Source organism: Hydra viridissima, unplaced genomic scaffold (genome assembly GCF_058129835.1).
Source record: "Hydra viridissima isolate aposymbiotic clone 2 unplaced genomic scaffold, HvirCarnegie_v1 scaffold_1, whole genome shotgun sequence".
Lineage (NCBI taxonomy): Eukaryota > Metazoa > Cnidaria > Hydrozoa > Anthoathecata > Hydridae > Hydra > Hydra viridissima.
This window is the reverse complement of record NW_028324300.1, coordinates 40,763,574-40,782,863: the sequence shown is the minus strand read 5'-3', so window position 1 is coordinate 40,782,863 and position 19,290 is coordinate 40,763,574. Positions and strand designations below refer to the sequence as shown.

At 31.0% G+C, this 19,290-nt stretch overlaps 1 protein-coding gene and 3 pseudogenes across 2 annotated transcripts; all 4 read left to right on the top strand.

Annotated features, from left to right (window-relative positions):
* The window catches only part of LOC149895014 (uncharacterized), a 148,869-nt pseudogene that overhangs the window by 56,326 nt on the left and 73,253 nt on the right, over positions 1 to 19,290 (top strand).
* Positions 4 to 6,746, top strand: LOC145183748 (uncharacterized; the record flags this gene model as incomplete). Its single annotated transcript, XM_090073678.1, has 5 exons — positions 4 to 1,074; positions 1,197 to 1,752; positions 1,861 to 1,945; positions 6,393 to 6,557; positions 6,657 to 6,746. Coding segments are annotated over 3 exons (1,677 nt in total), but the record flags the coding sequence as incomplete, so codon positions are not given.
* On the top strand, positions 2,380 to 6,213 carry LOC145193864 (uncharacterized; annotated as a pseudogene). The gene is made up of 3 exons (XR_016445792.1): positions 2,380 to 3,273; positions 3,377 to 3,563; positions 4,718 to 6,213. The product of XR_016445792.1 is annotated as an uncharacterized LOC145193864 (transcript).
* On the top strand, positions 16,232 to 17,894 carry LOC149895024 (zinc finger MYM-type protein 1-like; annotated as a pseudogene).

Genomic DNA, 19,290 nt, shown 5'->3' with positions numbered 1-19,290 from the left:
TAGAATCAAAAATTGAAAAAGAAGCCTCACAGGTTTTGTTTTTTTTGCAAAAAGTACTCGTCTTATTTAAAACGACACATTAAAACAAAGCATAAAAAAGAACCTGAAGTTATTCAAGCATTATCTTTGTCCAAGAAAGAACAACGATATGTTTTTCAAAAACTCAAAAGACAAGGTATATTTGAAGTTAATCAGGCTGAGGCTAAGAAAGTAAACCCACTTTATGAAAGGGAACGCTCAGCTAAAGCTGAAAATGGCATTAGCTATTGCAGCAATTGCTTAATGTTTGCCTCACGAAGATATTGGCACAGCCATGTCAAAAACTGTCAACAAAATTCTTGCCAAACAATTATTCCTGTACCTGTTAGAGTTTTACAGGTACCAGATGATGTAAAAATTAGTGACGCATTTCGCACAAAAATTTTGGCAAAGTTTAAAACTGATAATATTGGACAAATTTGTTGCACCGATCCTATGATATTAAAAATTGGGATTATGTTTTTTAATAAAGAGAAGCGTAAGTTTGGAAAAGCTATTGCTGTAAGAAATTCAGTGCGTACTGATATGAGGCGATTAGCTAACTTATATGTTATATTTCTACAGCAAAAACAAATCACAATAACCTTTAAAAATCTTCATGATATGTTGGCTCGTATCAATTTTGAAGTCTTGAGAGAAGCAATAGAAGTATATACCACTTCTGATACTTCTATTCTGAAGGCAGGATTAAAGCAAAATTTGTTTTATTTACTTAAGCGCTCAGCAAAAGTATTTAAAAGATTATTTCTGGCACAAGGTCAAGATAATCATTCCAGTGAAATTGATAAATTTGTAAGTATTCTTGAGATGCGGGAAGATTATATATTTGGTGATGCAATTTATCAACTTAACAAAAATAAAAATATAAAGTTACGAAAACCATCACAGTTACCTGATGAAGAAGATATATATGTATTTAGACAGCATAATTTAAAAAGAATTAAGGAGCTCACAGATGAGTCTTATGAATTTTTTGATATATCCAGTTTTGTTGAGCTACGGGACTGTGCATGTGCAAGGTTGACTTTATTAGAGGTTTGGTTTTAAACAGTTCTATTAATATCAATTAAACCAGCATACTTTAGATTTGCTCCATTTCTGTGTAATGTTATTAATTGGATAGTTTTATTTTTAAGATTTTGTAAAAACTGAACTAATTTACATCTTTAGGAGGAGAGCCAGCTCGATTGCAAATTGATGAGTATAATGAAGCAGTTAATGACTCATGGATTGATAAACAGAGGCTTTCTGAACTTGATGAAATGGAACAAAGATTAGTAAAGCATCTTAAAATAACGTACATGTGTGGAAAAGACAATAACCATTTGGTCCCAATCCTTATTCCCCCAGATACAATGCCATCATTAAGAAAATTAGCTGATCCTAATGTACGTAATGAAGTTAATGTTTTAAAGAGTAACACCTACTTATTTGCTGGGACAAAACTATCTGAAGGACACACTTCAGGATGGCATGCAGTCCATAACATTATAAATAGTCTTACATTAAAAAAGCCAGAAAATATAAAAGCAACTTCAAACCGTCATCGAGTTAGTATTCTTTTCTCAGCCCTAGATTTGCCAAAGAAAGATAGGGAGTTGTTTTATAAACACATGGGTCATTCAGCTGCTGTCAACGAAGGCACTTATCAAGTTCCTCCTGCATTAATGGAAATTACTAAAGTTAGAAAACATCTTCTAAACTTTGATTTATGTAAATAAAGCTAGTAAAGTTTTATTATGGCATATTGTACATATTAGTTAGAGTTTTGTTTGGTTTTTGTTGCATAGCTTAAAGCTCATATTTCCATTTGAATTTTAGCAAAAACATTTGTTAAAAACCAAACACAAAAGAAAGAAGAAAAAAAATAAGAAAGAAGAAAATAATACGAAAGTGGTCACTGTCAGTAAGTTTATTTAGATTAAAATAATGATTTGTTTTTTAAAGATAGTTTTTACTTACTAACAAAAAAGAAGTTTATTTCTAAATCATTCAAAACCTTACCAGTTACTTGATGAGTAAAACCTTATGAGTTATTTAAACATAAGTGTATCTATGTATAAGTAGTTTTCTATCATCTCTTAATACTGACTGTGGCCTGTTTTTTTTTTTTACAACATTCACTTTTATGTTCAGCTCACTGTTGTAAAAAATGACCAAAAACTACTTTGAGCTGACCCGAGAAAACCGCTTTGACAGGGTGAAACTACAATGTTTCCTGACTACAAAAATGTAAAATTTGAAATCTAACTATTTCGTCCGAGAAAATAATTTTGATTTTTAGTTTTTAGTACTTTGCACAATAGGGCAAAATGATAGCTTTTCAAATTTTGCATTTTTACAGCATTCAAAAACTCTCCAAAATTAGCATTTATTACTCTAAAACATAACAGTCTATATAGCAAGTATAATTTGTATTTATTTTAACTCAGAAGATAAAATTTTACCTACAATTTCATGGTTGAACTATATTATAAACATTTTGTTGCATCAAAATTGTAAATAAGCTAAAAATTCCGGGAATAGGCAGTGAACATGTTTGTTTTAAGTTTTGCATCAAAATTGTAAACAAGCTAAAAATTCCGGGAATTGGCAGTGAACATGTTTATTTAAAGTGTTTCACTTATCAGTTGTGTGAGAAAAATTTCAAAATGCCAAATTTTTCAAAAAATCATGAAGATTGTCGGAAATCTGTCTGTGTCTTGTGTCTGAAGAAGTGCTCTCGAGAGTTGACACAGTTCCTTGTTGAAAAGATCCTCAAGCATTACCATACAAGTCTTGATTTGACTGATACCAGAGTGCCAAGAGGCATTTGTGACTCATGTCGAACAATTCTTCGGAGAAAAGATAAAGGAAAAGATGTTAACCTGCCACCTTTGTTTCCTTTCTCATCTATAAAAGTTAGACCACCAACAAGAGATCAAGGTTGCAACTGTCTTATTTGTCAAGTTGGACATTTGAAGTTGAATGAGAAGAGCCCAGTGGACTATTCTAAACCTGTGGAAGATTGTACCCCTCAAAGATGTGGTGATTGTTTGAGTCTAGTTGGAAGAGGTCTGCCACATCAGTGCACTCCATTCACTTTTAGAGAGAATCTTAAGCAGCTAGCTACAGCTGATCCACTCGCTGCAGAGCAAATAGCTACTCAAGTCATCTCTACTAAACCTTCCACACCTGGTGGTACTGCCAAAATATCGCATCCTAAAGGCGGCCCACCACTTAGAGTTAAAACAGGTGATACTTTTATATATACATATAAAGATGGCAGGTTCAGAGGGAATACCTTTAATTTTAAAACTTAAAATTACAAAAAGTGTTAATATAATTTCATTTTTAGGAAGCTCAAGTGCAAGAGCTCTTTTTCCTGAACCCAGCATCAAAACTGAAGATCTTGTACAAGTTCAGCTAAACACAGGACTGTCCAACCTTGGCATGAAGAAATTGGCATCAACCATCAACAGAGTCAGTGACACCAAGATTGTGGAGACTAGTTTTCTAGCTAAGTTTGAAGCCATTGGCAAACCGTAGTCAATGCTATAAAGCTTTTTCTAGCCTAACGCTAGAAATGTCGTAATTACGATGGAAATGTTACGCTACGACTATTTCAGCGTGACAAAGTTTTTCAATGTTATAAATAATTTTCAGCGTATTGCATCGTATCGTAATCTTTTCGTCATTTGTTTCAAGTGTGTCATAAGATTTCAACTCTATGAGTTGAATATTTTAGATGACTGATTCAAATTGGCGGACAAAACAACAAGGTTTTTGGTCATGCAATAACAATAACAATAACAATTTATAAATTGAAAAGGTAATAATTTTTAAAACTTTTATTTAATTATCTAACATCATAGATAAATGTTTAACACTTCATCTTTTATACCAACTAAATCTTAAACTTATATTTTTTTTAATTCATAATGTTTTGGTTGAATATAGACTTTTCCAATATGCATGTGACTTTCTAATAAGTTCTTGATTCAGGTTGACCCTCCAAAAGTTGAACCTGAACCTCAAGCCAAGCTTGAGCTTGACAATTTTAGCCTGTTGATCATGATTGATTCTGATTTCAAAATTACTTGTTACGGACTTATTTCTAAAATTCAAATTCCCCTAATCTAACAAAAGTTTCAATATTCAAAAATTTAATTCACTGAAATGAGAGCCCCCATACTTTTATTCAAAATTTTACTTCAAATTTTGCCCCCTCCCCCTCCCTTGATTGGCTTGGGCCCTGCTTTGGGAAATACTGGAATAATTTAATGCCACCGCTTGATGTCGTCAAACTAATTGGAAATTCAAAATCGGTAGCTAAAAATAGACAATTTCTAAGTCTTAAAATATTTTTATTTTTCATTAAAAATAATATAATATAAACTAATTATACTTTTACCTTGAATCTCAAATGGCAAAGAATAAAATTTGTTTTATTAGTATTATCTTCTGTTAAAAAAGTTAGAGGACGCCACTTATCTTCTAATACTTAATCAAAACAAAAAAAAACATATAGATATTGCACAGCGTCATATATCATTACGACAAAAATTTGAACTAACGCTGGACTTTTTGTCGTACAGTTTTTAGTGTGACTTACGATGCTTCCAGCGTAAGTTACGCCAAAAAAGTTTTATGAAATCGATTTTTTTGTTTTTACGCTAGAAACTGCGTAAATCACGAGCGTAACACGTTTATAACATTGACTACAGTTGTCTGAGTTTTTTACTCAAACCAGCATCCAAGTTTTATCAGAGAGTAACTCCACTGACTTTGTGGTTGTGCATTGCAAGGATCTTGCCGAGCTTTTGAATGAAGTCCTGCTTTCTCGAAGAGTTTTCCAGAATCATATTGTCAAGTTGGGAATTGATGGAGGTGGAGGATTTCTGAAAGTTTCTCTTGGCATCATGGAGTTGGATTCTCACTGTGATTCAAGGTCACCACCACGGAAAAAACTTTTAACTCAGAGGACTGCCAAAGACAGTAGTGTAAAGCGTCAAATGCTTGTGGCTTTATCAGAAGGACTACCAAAAAACTTTGAAAATGTGAGGCAGATCTTGTCTTTAATCAAGTTAGACAAAGTCAACTTTGTTGTCTCATGCGACATGAAACTTGCCAACATCCTTTGTGGCCTTCAGAGCCATGCAAGTACTCACCCTTGCTCTTGGTGCAACACAGAATCAAAGCATCTTTCTCAATCAGGATCTTTGAGGACACTAGGCTCACTTGTTGCCTGTTATCAAGAGTTTGCTAAGTCTGGTGGTGATATCAAAAAGGCAAGATCTTTTGGCAATGTAGTGCATGAGCCTTTGCTATCTGGTTCTGAAAACAAACTCATCTTGGAGCTCATACCACCAATGGAACTCCATCTTCTCCTTGGTGTGGTCAATCACATGTACAAAGCCATGAAGTTTGGCCCAATGTTTTCAAGTGGCCCTCAGCTCTCCACATTCAACAAGAACCATACCATGGTGGGCAGTTTGCAGGGAATGCCTGTCACAAGCTTCTCAGCAATCTTGACCTCCTTCAAAGAATTGCAGAGACTGAGTCTGCTTTTCAAGTCTTTGGAATCATTGATGCCCTTCGAAAGTTTAAGTCTGTGGTGACAGCATGTTTTGGTATGGTTCTGGAGGATGACTTTTCTGAAAAAATTGATCGCTTCAGAGACTCATATTTGGCAATCATGAACATCAGTGTGACTCCAAAAGTTCATGCTGTTTTCTTCCATGTGAAGCAATTCATTGAGATCAAAAGGGCTCCCTTGAGGATCTTTAGTGAGCAGGCAACAAAATCAATGCATCATAATTTCAGCTCACATTGGCAGAGATACAAAAGAGACCGCAATCATCCTGAGTATGCAAAGAGGCTTCTTTCATGTGTTGTGGACTACAACAGCAAGCATTTGTGAAGAATCAAATATTGAGAAGAATTTATTTTATGTACCATTTGCTCTTTATGTGTTTAGAATCAAGAGGTTGTTTTTGTGTTTTGGCTTAGAATAACTAAAAGAATTATTTAAGAAAGTGTTTATTATTTCCATCTTGTTAATGAAAAACTATATCAGTTGTGTCAGAATAAACTATTATTCAAGTGAATTTTAGACAGTTATGTTTTGGAGTAATAAATGCTTATTTTGAAGAGTTTTTGAATGCTGTAAAAATGCAAAATTTGAAAAGCTGTCATTTCGTCCTATTGTGCAAAGTACTAAAAACTAAAAATCGAAATTATTTTCTCGGACGAAATAGTTAGATTTCAAATTTTACATTTTTGGAGTCAGGAAACATTGTAGTTTCACCCTGTCAAAGCAGTTTTCTCGGGTCAGCTCAAAGTAGTTTTTGGTCATTTTTTACAACAGCGAGCTAAAATCTATCCTTTAAGAAAAAACCTGAAGCGCAAATATGTGTTGGATTCCAATGATAAAATAGAACTTGATGATGACAACAAGGAATGTTCATCTAAAGATGAAAATTTTGAGCCTTCTGAAGAAGAGAATTCTGTATCAGATGAGGAAGATACCAAGTCATGTATATTTTAGACATTTATAACATAATGTTAAGATTTTAGGTATATATATGTAGAATAACAGATATGATAATGACAAAAACGAAATTACGTTTTTTTAGTGAACAGACCTTATCATTGCTGGAACTCAAGAGCTGAGGACCTATTACTTGAGAAGTTTTCTAAAGAGATTGAGTGCGATGCAATGCCTGGTGGGTAGATAGGATTCTAAACCTTGATTTTCTTTTTTACGTGTAATTTGTTAATTTTATTTAGCGAACACATGATCAATCGGATCTAGTTTTAAAAAATATTTTTAAGATCAAAAAACTCATCATCAGTTGGACAGGCAGCTCTCAAAAAGTATAAGATTTCTCAAGGAAAACCTGAGTCAAAGCCTCCAATGGATGTGGAAACGCGCTTTAACAGCACTTCTAACTTATTGGAATGGATTAAAAAAAAATAATGATTCTATAGAGATTGCTCTAGTTGAGTGTTCACAAAAAAAATTGTATGAAAGTGCCACCGACTTGTCTAACTGAAACACAAGTGCAATTATTAACAACAGTCGCTCCTATTTTTAATGCAGTATCTGAAGCCACAACTATACTAAGTGCGGAAAAAACCGTAAGAATTAGTCTAGTTTATCCGTGCATTACAGCTTTGAAAAATTATCTTCGCAGTTGGAAATGAGGTTTGGTTTAAGTGAAGACGTTTTTCTTACGGCTACTTTCTTAGACCCTCGATTTAAATCAGAAATGTTTACTTGGGCAGAGAAACAAATGGTAAAATCTTATCTAATGACATCTGAAAAAAAAGACGATTTAAATATAACTATGATTTCCGCTGAAATTCAACTCGAAGTAGCAAATTTGTCAACTCAAGCAAATGGAATTTTTGATAAAATGTTTGAACATATCACTAAAAATCGTGCTCTACCAGAGAAAAGAACTTTAGATCAGCAATTACATTTTGAAACTACTGCATACATCTAAGAGAAAACGTTGGGACGTTCAGATTGTTCTATTCTGTACTGGGAAAACAAACGTAACATTTTCCCTTAATTATCAAAAGTTGCAACTGATTTTCTTGCTGTTCAAGCTAAAAATTGTTCGTCTGAAAGAGTTAACTCTGTGGGAGGAGAAGTGATCGACAGTAAACGCAATAGTCTTTCCGAGCAAAATGCGGAACGGTTAATTTGGGCTAGAAGTAACAAAAAGAGTTTGTTCAAATAACATTCAAATTTTGTAATATTTTGAATAGTATACATAAAAATAAAGATAAAAAACTTAAATTTTTTTCAACTAGTGATTCGATTCGATTCGCGAATCAAGACGTGCTTCGATTCAAGATTCGATTCGAAACTAAAAATGCCGATTCGCAGGGCCCTAATATATATATATATATATATATATATATATATATATATATATATATATATATATATATATATATATATATATATATATATATATATATATATATATATATATAAATTGTATTAAATATGCTATTACTTTTTATCTATTTTATATTGCATATAAAATAGATAAAGAGTGACAGCATATTTAATAAAAAAGGAGTGGTGCAATCTACTTTGGAGAAATATGGAACCAAAAAAGGAAACGAGCATTTTAAATCAAATCAAAAAAGTTTAGATCAACTTGTTGTCAGTTTTATTGTTAGTGAAACATAACCTTTAACTATAGTTGATAAACCATCATTTGTGAATTTGGTGAAGTTAGGCCTTCCTAAAGACCTGAAGATTATTTGTAGTAAAACTCTAAAGCTACGTATTAATAATCTATATTTATCAATGATTGAAGATAATACTTCAATACTTGGAGATGTTATGTATGTTTCAACAATATCTGACTATAGGAGTAAAGGTAAAAGAGGTTATATTGGGGTGACTTGCCATTGGATAGATCAAAAGACTCTTCACCGTCATTCAGAACCTTTAGCATGAAGTTGTAAAAACGGAAGACAAAAATATACTGTTTTGGCTACAGTTTTGTATAAGATTCATACAACCTATAAAATACAAGACAAGATAGTTGCTACAACAACAGACAGTGGTTCGAATTTTGTAAAAGCTTTTAAATCATATCCAAATATCAGAAAATTCAGAGAAAAAAGAAGATAGCAATAATGATGATGATGAAGATAATGGCAATGACAATTTATGTGATGAGAATGTAAATTTGTGTGAAACTTTGGACTAAAGTAGTAATGAACAAGAAGAGAATGACTTATTTGTTCAATTATCACAACATTTTAGATGTGCATGTCATGCGACTTAATAGCAAATATTGATGTTGGGAAAATGGTGCAGACTTCAGAAACTAATTTCAAGAAAATTTATAGGAAAGCAATGGACAAGTGTTCCTCATTATGGAGTAAGCAAAATAAATCAAATTGAATTGCTGAAAAAATTCACAATACATTAGAAGTTTATTTAATAACGCCAAACAAAACAGTATTAAAAGCAGTATTAAATTTTGTTTTTAGAACTTAACACACCTCTTCCGTCGAGTTCTCCGGTTAAATGACTATTTTCGACAGGTTCTAATTTAATGACTGAAAAGAGGCATACATTGGGTGACTCTCCATTTGAAAAGTAAGTCATATTGAAACAAAATAAAACTGGTGTCTAAAACTTTCTCTGTCTTCATACTTTTTACTTACTTTCTAAATTTTTACTTTCCAATAACATTTTTATAATGTTCATACTTCTGAACTGAAATTAATATATTAATTATATGTGTATAAAGTAAATGATGAGGCAGACCAGGCCGACAGGGCACCAGAAATATTTAAAAATTTTTTAAAAGTAATGATTAAATAAAGCGCGTTAAAAAAGCTTCGCTCTCTTAGCGAAACAATAGATCTACTATCATTTTGTCATAAATGTGCTATAAGTAATATCATTTACAATGTAAAAATAAGTTTAATAAAAGGAACGAAGTAGGAATGAGTTCTATTTTCTATGGAACGTGAAACGGATTCCTTCTTTAAATATAGAACGAGGAATTGGAGCGCGTTCTTTTTTTACGAAATGAAAGGGGAACGGAACGAGATTTTTTAAAAAGGAACTTTCCGAACACTGATATATAATATATATACAGTGCCGGTTTTAGCACTACCAGCGCCCTGGGCGAAATTTCTACGGCGCCCCTAGCTCAATTGAACCCCATACAAAAAAAGGCTAAATTTCGCCCCTTTATATTCGGCGCCCTGGGCCATCGCCCAACCAGGCCCTACCCTAACGCTGCCACTGTATATATATATATATGTATATATATATATATATATATATATATATATATATATATATATATATATATATATATATATATATATATACATATATATATATACATACACTTATAACTTTGATTTTTATAGTTATGGAAAAATGATAATGAAACCTTTTCATTGTTCTAAAATTATGGTGAATTCAAAATGCGTTTTTATTGTAAAATATATGTTATTAAGTTGTTGAACTACATTAAGCTTTTTATAAATTTCGTTATACATACAGTTATGTTCATAAAAGATCAAGACAAATCTTATAGGTGCATTTATTCTACTGGCACCTGCGAAATTACCATAAGAATTAATATTTTTCTAAATGTTCTTGTTAAACAACCTAACACTTTATTATTTGTTATTTTTATTGTTTTATAAATAAGCGTCCTCGTTGCTTAGGTGACTAGTTAAATTAGATTTGTAGGGTTATTTTTTCAAGAATTATCTGTTTAAGTAAAATTTGAAAAATAATAATTTTTTTACTTAAACACACATATTTCTTGAAAAATAACCCTGCTAATATATACAGTACTGTGCAAAAGATAGTAGCACCTAAGAAAATTTTTAAAAAATGTACGTTTAAATAAATATAAGTAAATAATGTTGAGTTTTTGTTAAATTAAACTAAGATATCGTTTAAAATAAAGCTATATTTATTTATTTCTTTTATAAATATTTATTAGATGGCTTCAACTTGTATCGTTTTTCACCCACTTATAATGTCTGTTTATTTATTACGGACAAGGATCAACTCCTGAAATTGATTACATCAACCACTGTTCTATTTATTTTGCTTAAATTTGTTGTTGTTAAATATTTTTTGATAAATAAGAGTGTGGAGAAGAATATTTAGTTACTGTTGAGTTATCGTGTTTTTCAGAGTTTTTTTCGTTTTAAATTTTTTTTTTTATTTCAAAAGTTTTGTGTAATAATAAAGTAACTTTTCGATACGAATAAAATTCCAAAAATATCGATAAATGACAGAAATTGCATCATTGTTTTACGTGAAGAGGGGCTATAGTCAAGTTAAAATAACTAAACGTGTGAATTGTTTGCGAGCGTCAGTTAAAAAAATAGTTTAAAAATATATTGAACCTGGTGATGTAGCGGATAAAAAGAAATCTGGTCTTCCCAAAAAGTTTAGTCCACGTGATAAACAGTTTTTAAAAATAACAGCGCTACAAATTCCCAAGAAAGTAATCGCAGAACTCGTTCAAGATCTTAAAAGAGCTTGTGGAACTTTAGTACATGCATCTACTGTACAACAATCTTTATTAAAACCTGGATTAAAAGGTTGTGTAACAATTAAAAAACCATTACTATGCAAAGGTAATAATAAAAAAAAATTAAAACACTCCAGAAAACACAAAGAGTGGCAGAAAAATCAATGGGATAAGGTATTGTTTACAGACGAATCTAAATTTCAAATTTTTGGGACAAATAGACATCAGTATTTTAGGAATATAAAGGGAGATAGATTGAAGGAGCCATATCTAGCATCAACTATCAAACATGTTGGAGGGAATATTCAAGTTTGGGGGTGTATTTCAAAAAAAGGGGCAGAGGATATTGTTAGAATAACAGAAAAGCTGACAGGTGAAAAATATAAAAAATATTTTACATAACGATACTGAGCCTTCTGGACGACAACTTACAGGGGATTATTTTATCCTACAACAGGATAACGATCCCAAACATACTTATAAATTAGTTTAAAATTATTTTTCAAATCTGGATGAAGAAGGAGTGCTTTAAAACATGTCTTGGCCTCCTCAGAGCCCTGATTTGAACATAATCGAAGATGTTAGGGACTACTTAGACAAAAAGGAGATGGAAAGGTTGCCAAAGAATGTAAATGAGCTTTGAATGTTCTAAAAGATGAATGGTATAATATCCGTATCACATTTATTGAAAATCTGTATAAAAGTATAAATAAAATGCTCCAAGATGTTATTGTAAATAAAGTTAGTCACACTAAATATTAGTAAAGTCTCTATGTATAGTTATAAATTTAAATGTTTTTAATAAAACTTGCATTATTTTACACAACTTAATAAAAAATGTTTGTGCCTGTATTTAATTTTAATTTTCTTTTGTTTGACATTTTATCCTGAATATTCTAAAATTCTCTTAGGTGCTACTTTCTTTTGCACAGTACTGTATTTGAAATCTTTAAAACTCAAATAATTCAATAAAGCCTTAAATAAAAATATGAAATTAACTAAATAAACTATTGACTAAAACTAGAAAGTAATACTTAACCGAGAAAAAAAACCCTACTAATCCTGATAATTACTTAGTAAGTTGTATTAGTAAAACCTACTAAGTTCCGAGTAAACACTTTATTTTTCCCACTAAGTTTCCTACTAATTCTACTAAGTTTCTAGTAAGTACTCGTCGGAAACTTTCTAAGTGGCTGTTTATATGAACCGGGCTAGCCCGTTTAGCCGAGCTGGCTCATTTAAACGAGAACTCGAGAGCTTTAAGATTTACATATAAAAATTAAACTTGTTTACATTACCGGATTCTTCATAATACGCATGTGTCTTTTTTTTTTAAATGAATTTTAAAAATGTCTAACCAAAGTGAAACGCTCGAATTTAATTATAAAGAAGATAATGAAACAAATAAAGCTTGTGAATGTTTAAGCAATCATTCTGACGAAGTTGAAATACAAGAATTAAATTCTCAAGAAAGTAAAAAAGCGAATGATGTCTTTGGAAGTTTAAGCAAACATTCTGACGAATATAAAAATAAAACTAAAAAAGTATCTGGAAGTTTAAACAAGCAATTTAAATGGGGTGCAAAAATGGTAGAAGATTTAATAGAGTCTATACAAGCATATAAATCCTTTATGATGTTTAAAAATTTACACTCTGACGCTGATAAACAAGCACAGTATTCTTATATCAAAAAGGATAGGGCAAATAAATATGTCGATAAAAACTTGTTTGGCTCAGGATCAGACATTCCAAATTTACCTTTTAGTTTTAAACAGCTATCTAGTCAAGACCAAGCCCTCCTGAAGTCAGAGTTTTGTCGAAAAAAAAGTTAATTTCTTGAGGAACAAAAAGAATACAGGAAAAAACAAAAGAAATTAGACAAGCATTTTCTAAAGCTGTAGTGTCTGGGTCAAGAAGTGGCAGTGGGAAAATCATTTTTGACACAATGATAATCTTGTCTCGATATGGGGTGGTTCAGCTAATAGTATGCCATTACCGTTTGGTATTTCAAGTAATGAAAAAATAACTTTAAATAATATTGAAAACGTAATCAGTTATCACGAAAATATTTCTGACTGTAGCGATAATAAAAATGAATTAAAACAAAAAAAACAACAGAAACACATCTGTCGTTTCAAAACTTATTGACAATAAAGAAAAATGCTTGAAAAAAAATTTTTCAGCAGCACAGAGAGGTAAACTTTTTTTAAATGAAATGAATAGTGATGGAGAGCTTCGCAAAGATCTATCTAAAGTCATAATGAATCTTTTTCTGATAGCATAAAAGACATTAGTAAATCAATTAGTGATCTAAGCAAGGGTTTGTGTTCCTCTATGGAATTACTTTCCAAAACACTGATCTCTCAACAACAAACATCTGCTGTTCAAACTCTTACACCTCAGCATTTTATTTATCAAAACAATAGAGCTTTTCAACCTATTTGAATTCAGAAAAACGAAAGCCACAAAAAGTCAACTAACGATAGAAATAAACAGGCTTAGCTAGATGTTATTTAGGAACTTTATTAGACATGTAAGCACTTATGTTATTAAAAAGTCTTAAGTCATGGATATATTTTTTAGTGACTAAAAATCTTTAAGAAACTCTTTTAAAAATGTTTACAAATAAAGTTGTGAAAAGCTTATAATTAAAATTAACTGTTTTATTACGATAATAAATTACGATAAAAAACAAAACCGGAACAAAAATATAAGAAACTTTTTATTTTGTTAAAAGATAGGTATTGTTTTTTTGCTATATTTGATTTTATTCTGTGTAAAGAGTTTGCTTTTGAACAAAATTTTCATTGATGTACTCAATTAATGCTTTTCGAATAACTTCACCTTCACCGTCAATACAAGAAAAAACTGGATCTTGTAAGTTTCTAAAATTTCTTTCATTTTCATTTATTACCTGAACTTGTATTTTTACTAACTCTTCATTAATACAGATATTGTGTCATTCCCAAAAGTTATATAAAATAAAACATGTATAAATTACTGCTAGAATCTTTTCAAGTTTTAAATCCATTTTTTTGATCAAAATTTCCAAGGTGATTTAAGGCGACCAAAAACATATTCTATAGGGTTGCGTGCAGTCCTCAAAATACTGTTAAAAATGACTTCTTCATTTTTCTTGCATGTACTATATTCTTTCATAAAATGTGGAAGTAGTGGATATGCAGGATCTCCAATTAGCTAGCATTGAACTTTTATTTTGCTCTTAGAAATAGTTTAAAAGGTTCCTGGAAGTCTTGAACATCTCAAATTAGTATTAATAGAAGAATTTGAAAAGGCTTTAGCATCATACACACTACCAGGCCACATACATTCAACATCCAAAAAGCTGCCTTTGTAATCACAAACATGAACATGTAATGAATAGTATTGTTTGTAACAAAAATAATCCTGAGAATGATTAGTTGGACAAACAATGGGAATGTGAGCAGTGGTGGAACTACTGGACGCAGGACCCTGCGTTGCGGGGGAACCTACCAGCTATAGGGGGCTCTCATATAAAAAAAATTATACTCTCAATAATATTTATACTATAAAACTCTTTTCCGCAGGTATAGTGGGCCCTAAAATATAAAACTTGGATAAAAAAAAATGTCATCCATCGTATTAAAATATATTGTTCAAAAATTTATTTTTGTATTGGAGTGCGTAGTTTACATTTGAACGAAAAGTTTAAACCTTTTTAAAATTGCATAGGCAATTGAGAAATAAAGTACGATTATCAGCTGCGAACTGCCAGATGTTATTGTATAGTTAATTTTTATACCGTTATGTTGTGTTTGTGTATGAATTAGACAATTAGACTGAATTCGGGAAAAGCAATAATTTGTCGTGTATAAATTTTTTTTAAACTGTAAGAAGTTCTTCAATTTATAAGTTCTTAGTTGCATATTCAATATTTTTAAAAAATAAACAATATTATTTGTTATGTCGTTGCATATCAAGGATAATGATTCTATAATCCTTGTTGCATATACAAATTAACTTTTAAATGTATGTTCTCATTTTCAATTTTATATTAAATCTTCCGTTGTATTAAGTTAACTTTTCATTTCTTATTTTATCTGAATTACTAGTCTCCAATTTATTTAATCGTGTTACGAATAATAAAGTATTGTTGCACGAGAGTTTATTACTTCACTGATATATTTAATAAAAGGTAATTAATAAATTTGTAATAATTAAAAATTTTACAACAGGTACTGAATTTACAAATTTTTAATAATTTAGATTTTGACTCATAATAATGGAAAAGAAATTAAGTAGTACAAGCGGTGCAGCAAAAAGAAGAAAGTTAAAAGAAACAAAAGCTACTTTAGCTAAATTGCCGAAGCTAACAACGTTTTTGAAACCAATCGAAAAGCGAGCGGAAACGGAAGTGGAAAGTCAAAACTCTGCAGAAGTGGTATGTATAAATCAGTCAGTAGAACATGATGATATCGAAGAAAACATTGCTACTGGTAATAAAAATGTGAACGAAGAAGATGTGAATAGGTCTCCGAGAAACCACCGAAATGAAGACCAGGAAGATTCAAACTCTGATACGAATGACGCCATTGAACAAATTAATTTAGAAAAATCAAGTGAATTATTTTCTACTGACATTGCAAATTTTCATTGTAAAATACTAACAAAAGATATTAAGAAAATAATTGTATTATCGGAATCGTGTCGGCCAAAAGGTTCTTTTATACGCGACCCCTTGCAAGAAAACCGTAGGTTTTCCAAGAAATATTTTAAAACTACCACAAAATATGGATCTATAGAAAAAATGTGGCTTTGCTATTCCCCAAAACTTGATGCCGTTTATTGTGAGCCTTGTTGGCTTTTCTCAGAAGAACGAAAAGCAAAGGATAACTGGCGTGAGCATGGTGTCAGAGATTGGCGTGGTCTTTCTAAAAAAATTAAAATTCACGAAAATAGTCAACAACATATATTTGCTTGTTGCATTTATGAAAAATGGGGACATAATGAAACAATTGATAAAAATATAGAAGAACAAATACAATACCAATCAAGTTTTTGGGTGCAAGTCTTAGAGCGGATAGTAAATATAACATTAGCACTTTGTAAAAATTCTTTGGCTTTTCGTGGTCATCGTGAATCATTTGACAATGAATATAATGGAAATTTTTTAACCCAAGTTCAACTTTTAGCTAAATATGATAATGTTATGAAGCAAGTTTTGAGTATGCCAAATGGATCTATAAAATATTTAAGCCATCAAATTGAAAATGAAGTCATACATTGCCTTGCAACACATTTAAAAGCCACTCTTACAGCTGATATTAATAGTTCACCTTTTTATTCAATTATAATGGATACAACACAAGATATTACTAAAAGAGATCAGCTCAGTCAAGTATTTAGATACGTAAAAATTATTAAAAATGAAAAAGATGAAGCCACATCAATTGAAATTAAAGAAGTTTTCTTGGGATTGACGGAAATATATAACCACACTGCTGCTGGACTACATGAAGAAGTTTTAAATCTGTTAGAAAAACATCATATAAAATTAAGTAACTGCAGGGGTCAAGGTTAAGATGGTGCGAACGTCATGAGTGGGATATACAATGGGGTTCAGGCCCTTTTTAAGAAAAATCAACCCAATGCTATGTATATGCATTGCGCAGCTCATAATTTAAATCTTGTTATTAACGATGCGGTTAAATGTTGTGTTGAAGTTGCTTCATTTTTTGTAATGCTAGAAGATGTGTATTCATTTTTCGGAAATAGCATAAACAGGTGGGATCTACTATCCAAATATACAGGAGAATCACAAATAACATTAAAAAGGTTAAATCCAACGCGATGGGCAGGACGATATACTTCTCTTTTCGCCGTTAAAATTCGCTTTCTTGATATAATGAAAGCTCTTTCCGAGATATCAATAACAAGTACAAAACGTGAAGAACGCGAAGAAGCAGTACGAATACAAAAAAATATGAGCAGTTTCGAATTTGTTTTTTTATGCGTGCTTTTGTCAAAAATCCTTAATGAGGTACATATACCATCAAAATTGCTGCAAACTAAAAATTTAGATCTTACGGCAGCTTCAGGTTCTCTAGAAAATGCCAGCAAAAATTTAAAATAATATAGAAAGATGTTTGATTCAGCAAAACTTGAAGCGGTAGAAATAGCGACTACGTGGCAGATTCCTGCAATATTTTTTCAAAAAAGAAGAAAAATTGTGAAAAGGCATTTTGACGAATTATCTACAGATCACCGTTTTGATAGTAGAAATTTTGATAGTAGAAATTTTTCGCATCAATATTTTTATAAAAATTTTGGACGTCGTTATCAACCAACTCGACAATAAATTAAAAGGAATGCGAGAAGTGGTACAATTATTTTCCTACATCCATCCAAATAAATTAATGGTAATGAAAGAACGTGAGATCATAAGCTGTGCAGAAGCCATTCAGAGAAAATATAGTGAAGATATAACAACTGAATTTCCGCTGCAAATGGTTATGGTAAAGTCAATGCTATCTAATATCATCTATACGTGAATTGGCTGACCTTTTAATAGTAAAATTGTCAACTATAGCTGCAAGCGTTTCACAAGTGATAACAGCATTGTTATTGTTTCTTACATTACCTGTTACTGTTGCATCAGCTGAACGTTCTTTTTCGAAACTTAAAATAATAAAAAATTATTTACGAAATACCATTGGTAAAGAACGTTTAAGCGACCTTGCAATAGTTTCTATTGAGGCAAAAGCGGCTGGAAAAATGGAAATGAAAAACATCATTACCGATTTTGCCAATATGAAATCAAGGAGGAAAGTTTTCACTATTTAAGTTCGGTTAAGTTTTAGTTTCGTTTTGAAGTTATCTTTATCTTTATTTAATTTTTTGTTTTTAAATATGATATATGAAATAAATATCTATTTAATATGCGAAGCTTTATTTCTTTTTAAAAAAACATTCTTTTGCGGGGGGGCCCAAATTTTGAAGTTCTGCCACTGAATGTGAGTTCCATCAATACAACCAAAGGCTTGAGTCATTCAAAATTTTGACTCAAACTCAGATATTTTTTCTCTCATTTGCTGTTTTTTTTTGGTAAATAAATAAACCTTGGTCCTAAATACTTTACTATAGCATTACAAACTTCAAAAATGGCTGAAGTAGTACAAACTGCAATTTCAAAAGTGTTTGCTGTCATGTTCAATGTACCGCTGTCTTTTAAATAGTAAAGCGTTATAGCAACTTTTTTATCTGGTGTGATTGCTCTTATATTTGATTAGTAAGAATCTGGAGATATATTAGGTTCAAGAAGGAAACAATTTTAAAAAATGAATATTTATCTAATCGAAAGTTTTTTTTATGACATTTTTCAGGTGTAATGTTTAATATGAGATTTTGCCACCACAAATTGGTGTGTCCAAAATAAAACCAGCAGCTTCTTTTTATCCTGATTTTTTTAAGTTAATTTTGATCTTCTTTATATAAGACGCCTAGAACTCAATAAATCAAGAATTATCAACTGATTAAAATCCCTTTTCTTTTTAATAGCCATTGTAAATTGTAAAAGATGAAAATTTGAATATTAATAGCTTGTATATTGATCATTTTTAAAGTTGTAAAGGTGAAAATTTGTTTATGTAATGGTAAGGAATCATTTTTTTCAGCTTTTAATTTTTTAAATTGGGCACGTGATGTAAACAAATATTTCATCCCGGTTTAGTGGGCTAGAAAAAACCCATATAAACTTAATAACAATATTCATCTCACCGAAATGAGACAGCACGACTAACAGAGCCAGTCCGATCCATATAAACAGTCCCTAAGTATTAGTAGTAAACTTATCAAGTACTTAACAGGATTAGCCGGATTTATTTTCTCGGGAAGTAGCGCTTATAAAGATACACTCTCTAGTACAACTTCACCAAGATCAACTAAAAAGGCAGAACAAGACATTAATGGTGTAAAAAAGTTCAATAATGCAAATACATCTCTTCACAGAAAATGCTGGTTTTGTTATCTTTGTGAAGAAAATATAAAAAAGAATATGATAAAATGTCTCACTTGTCATGGCTGGTGTCATGTTGACTGTGTCCGGTGTAAATCAAAAACAGAATCAATAAAGCTACAATAATCAATAAAGCTTACCAACAAAAACCGTTCGTTTTAATCAGTTATTTCAATCCCTTAAATCTAAAATCATAAAATATTTGCGAAGTTGTAAAGTATTTGA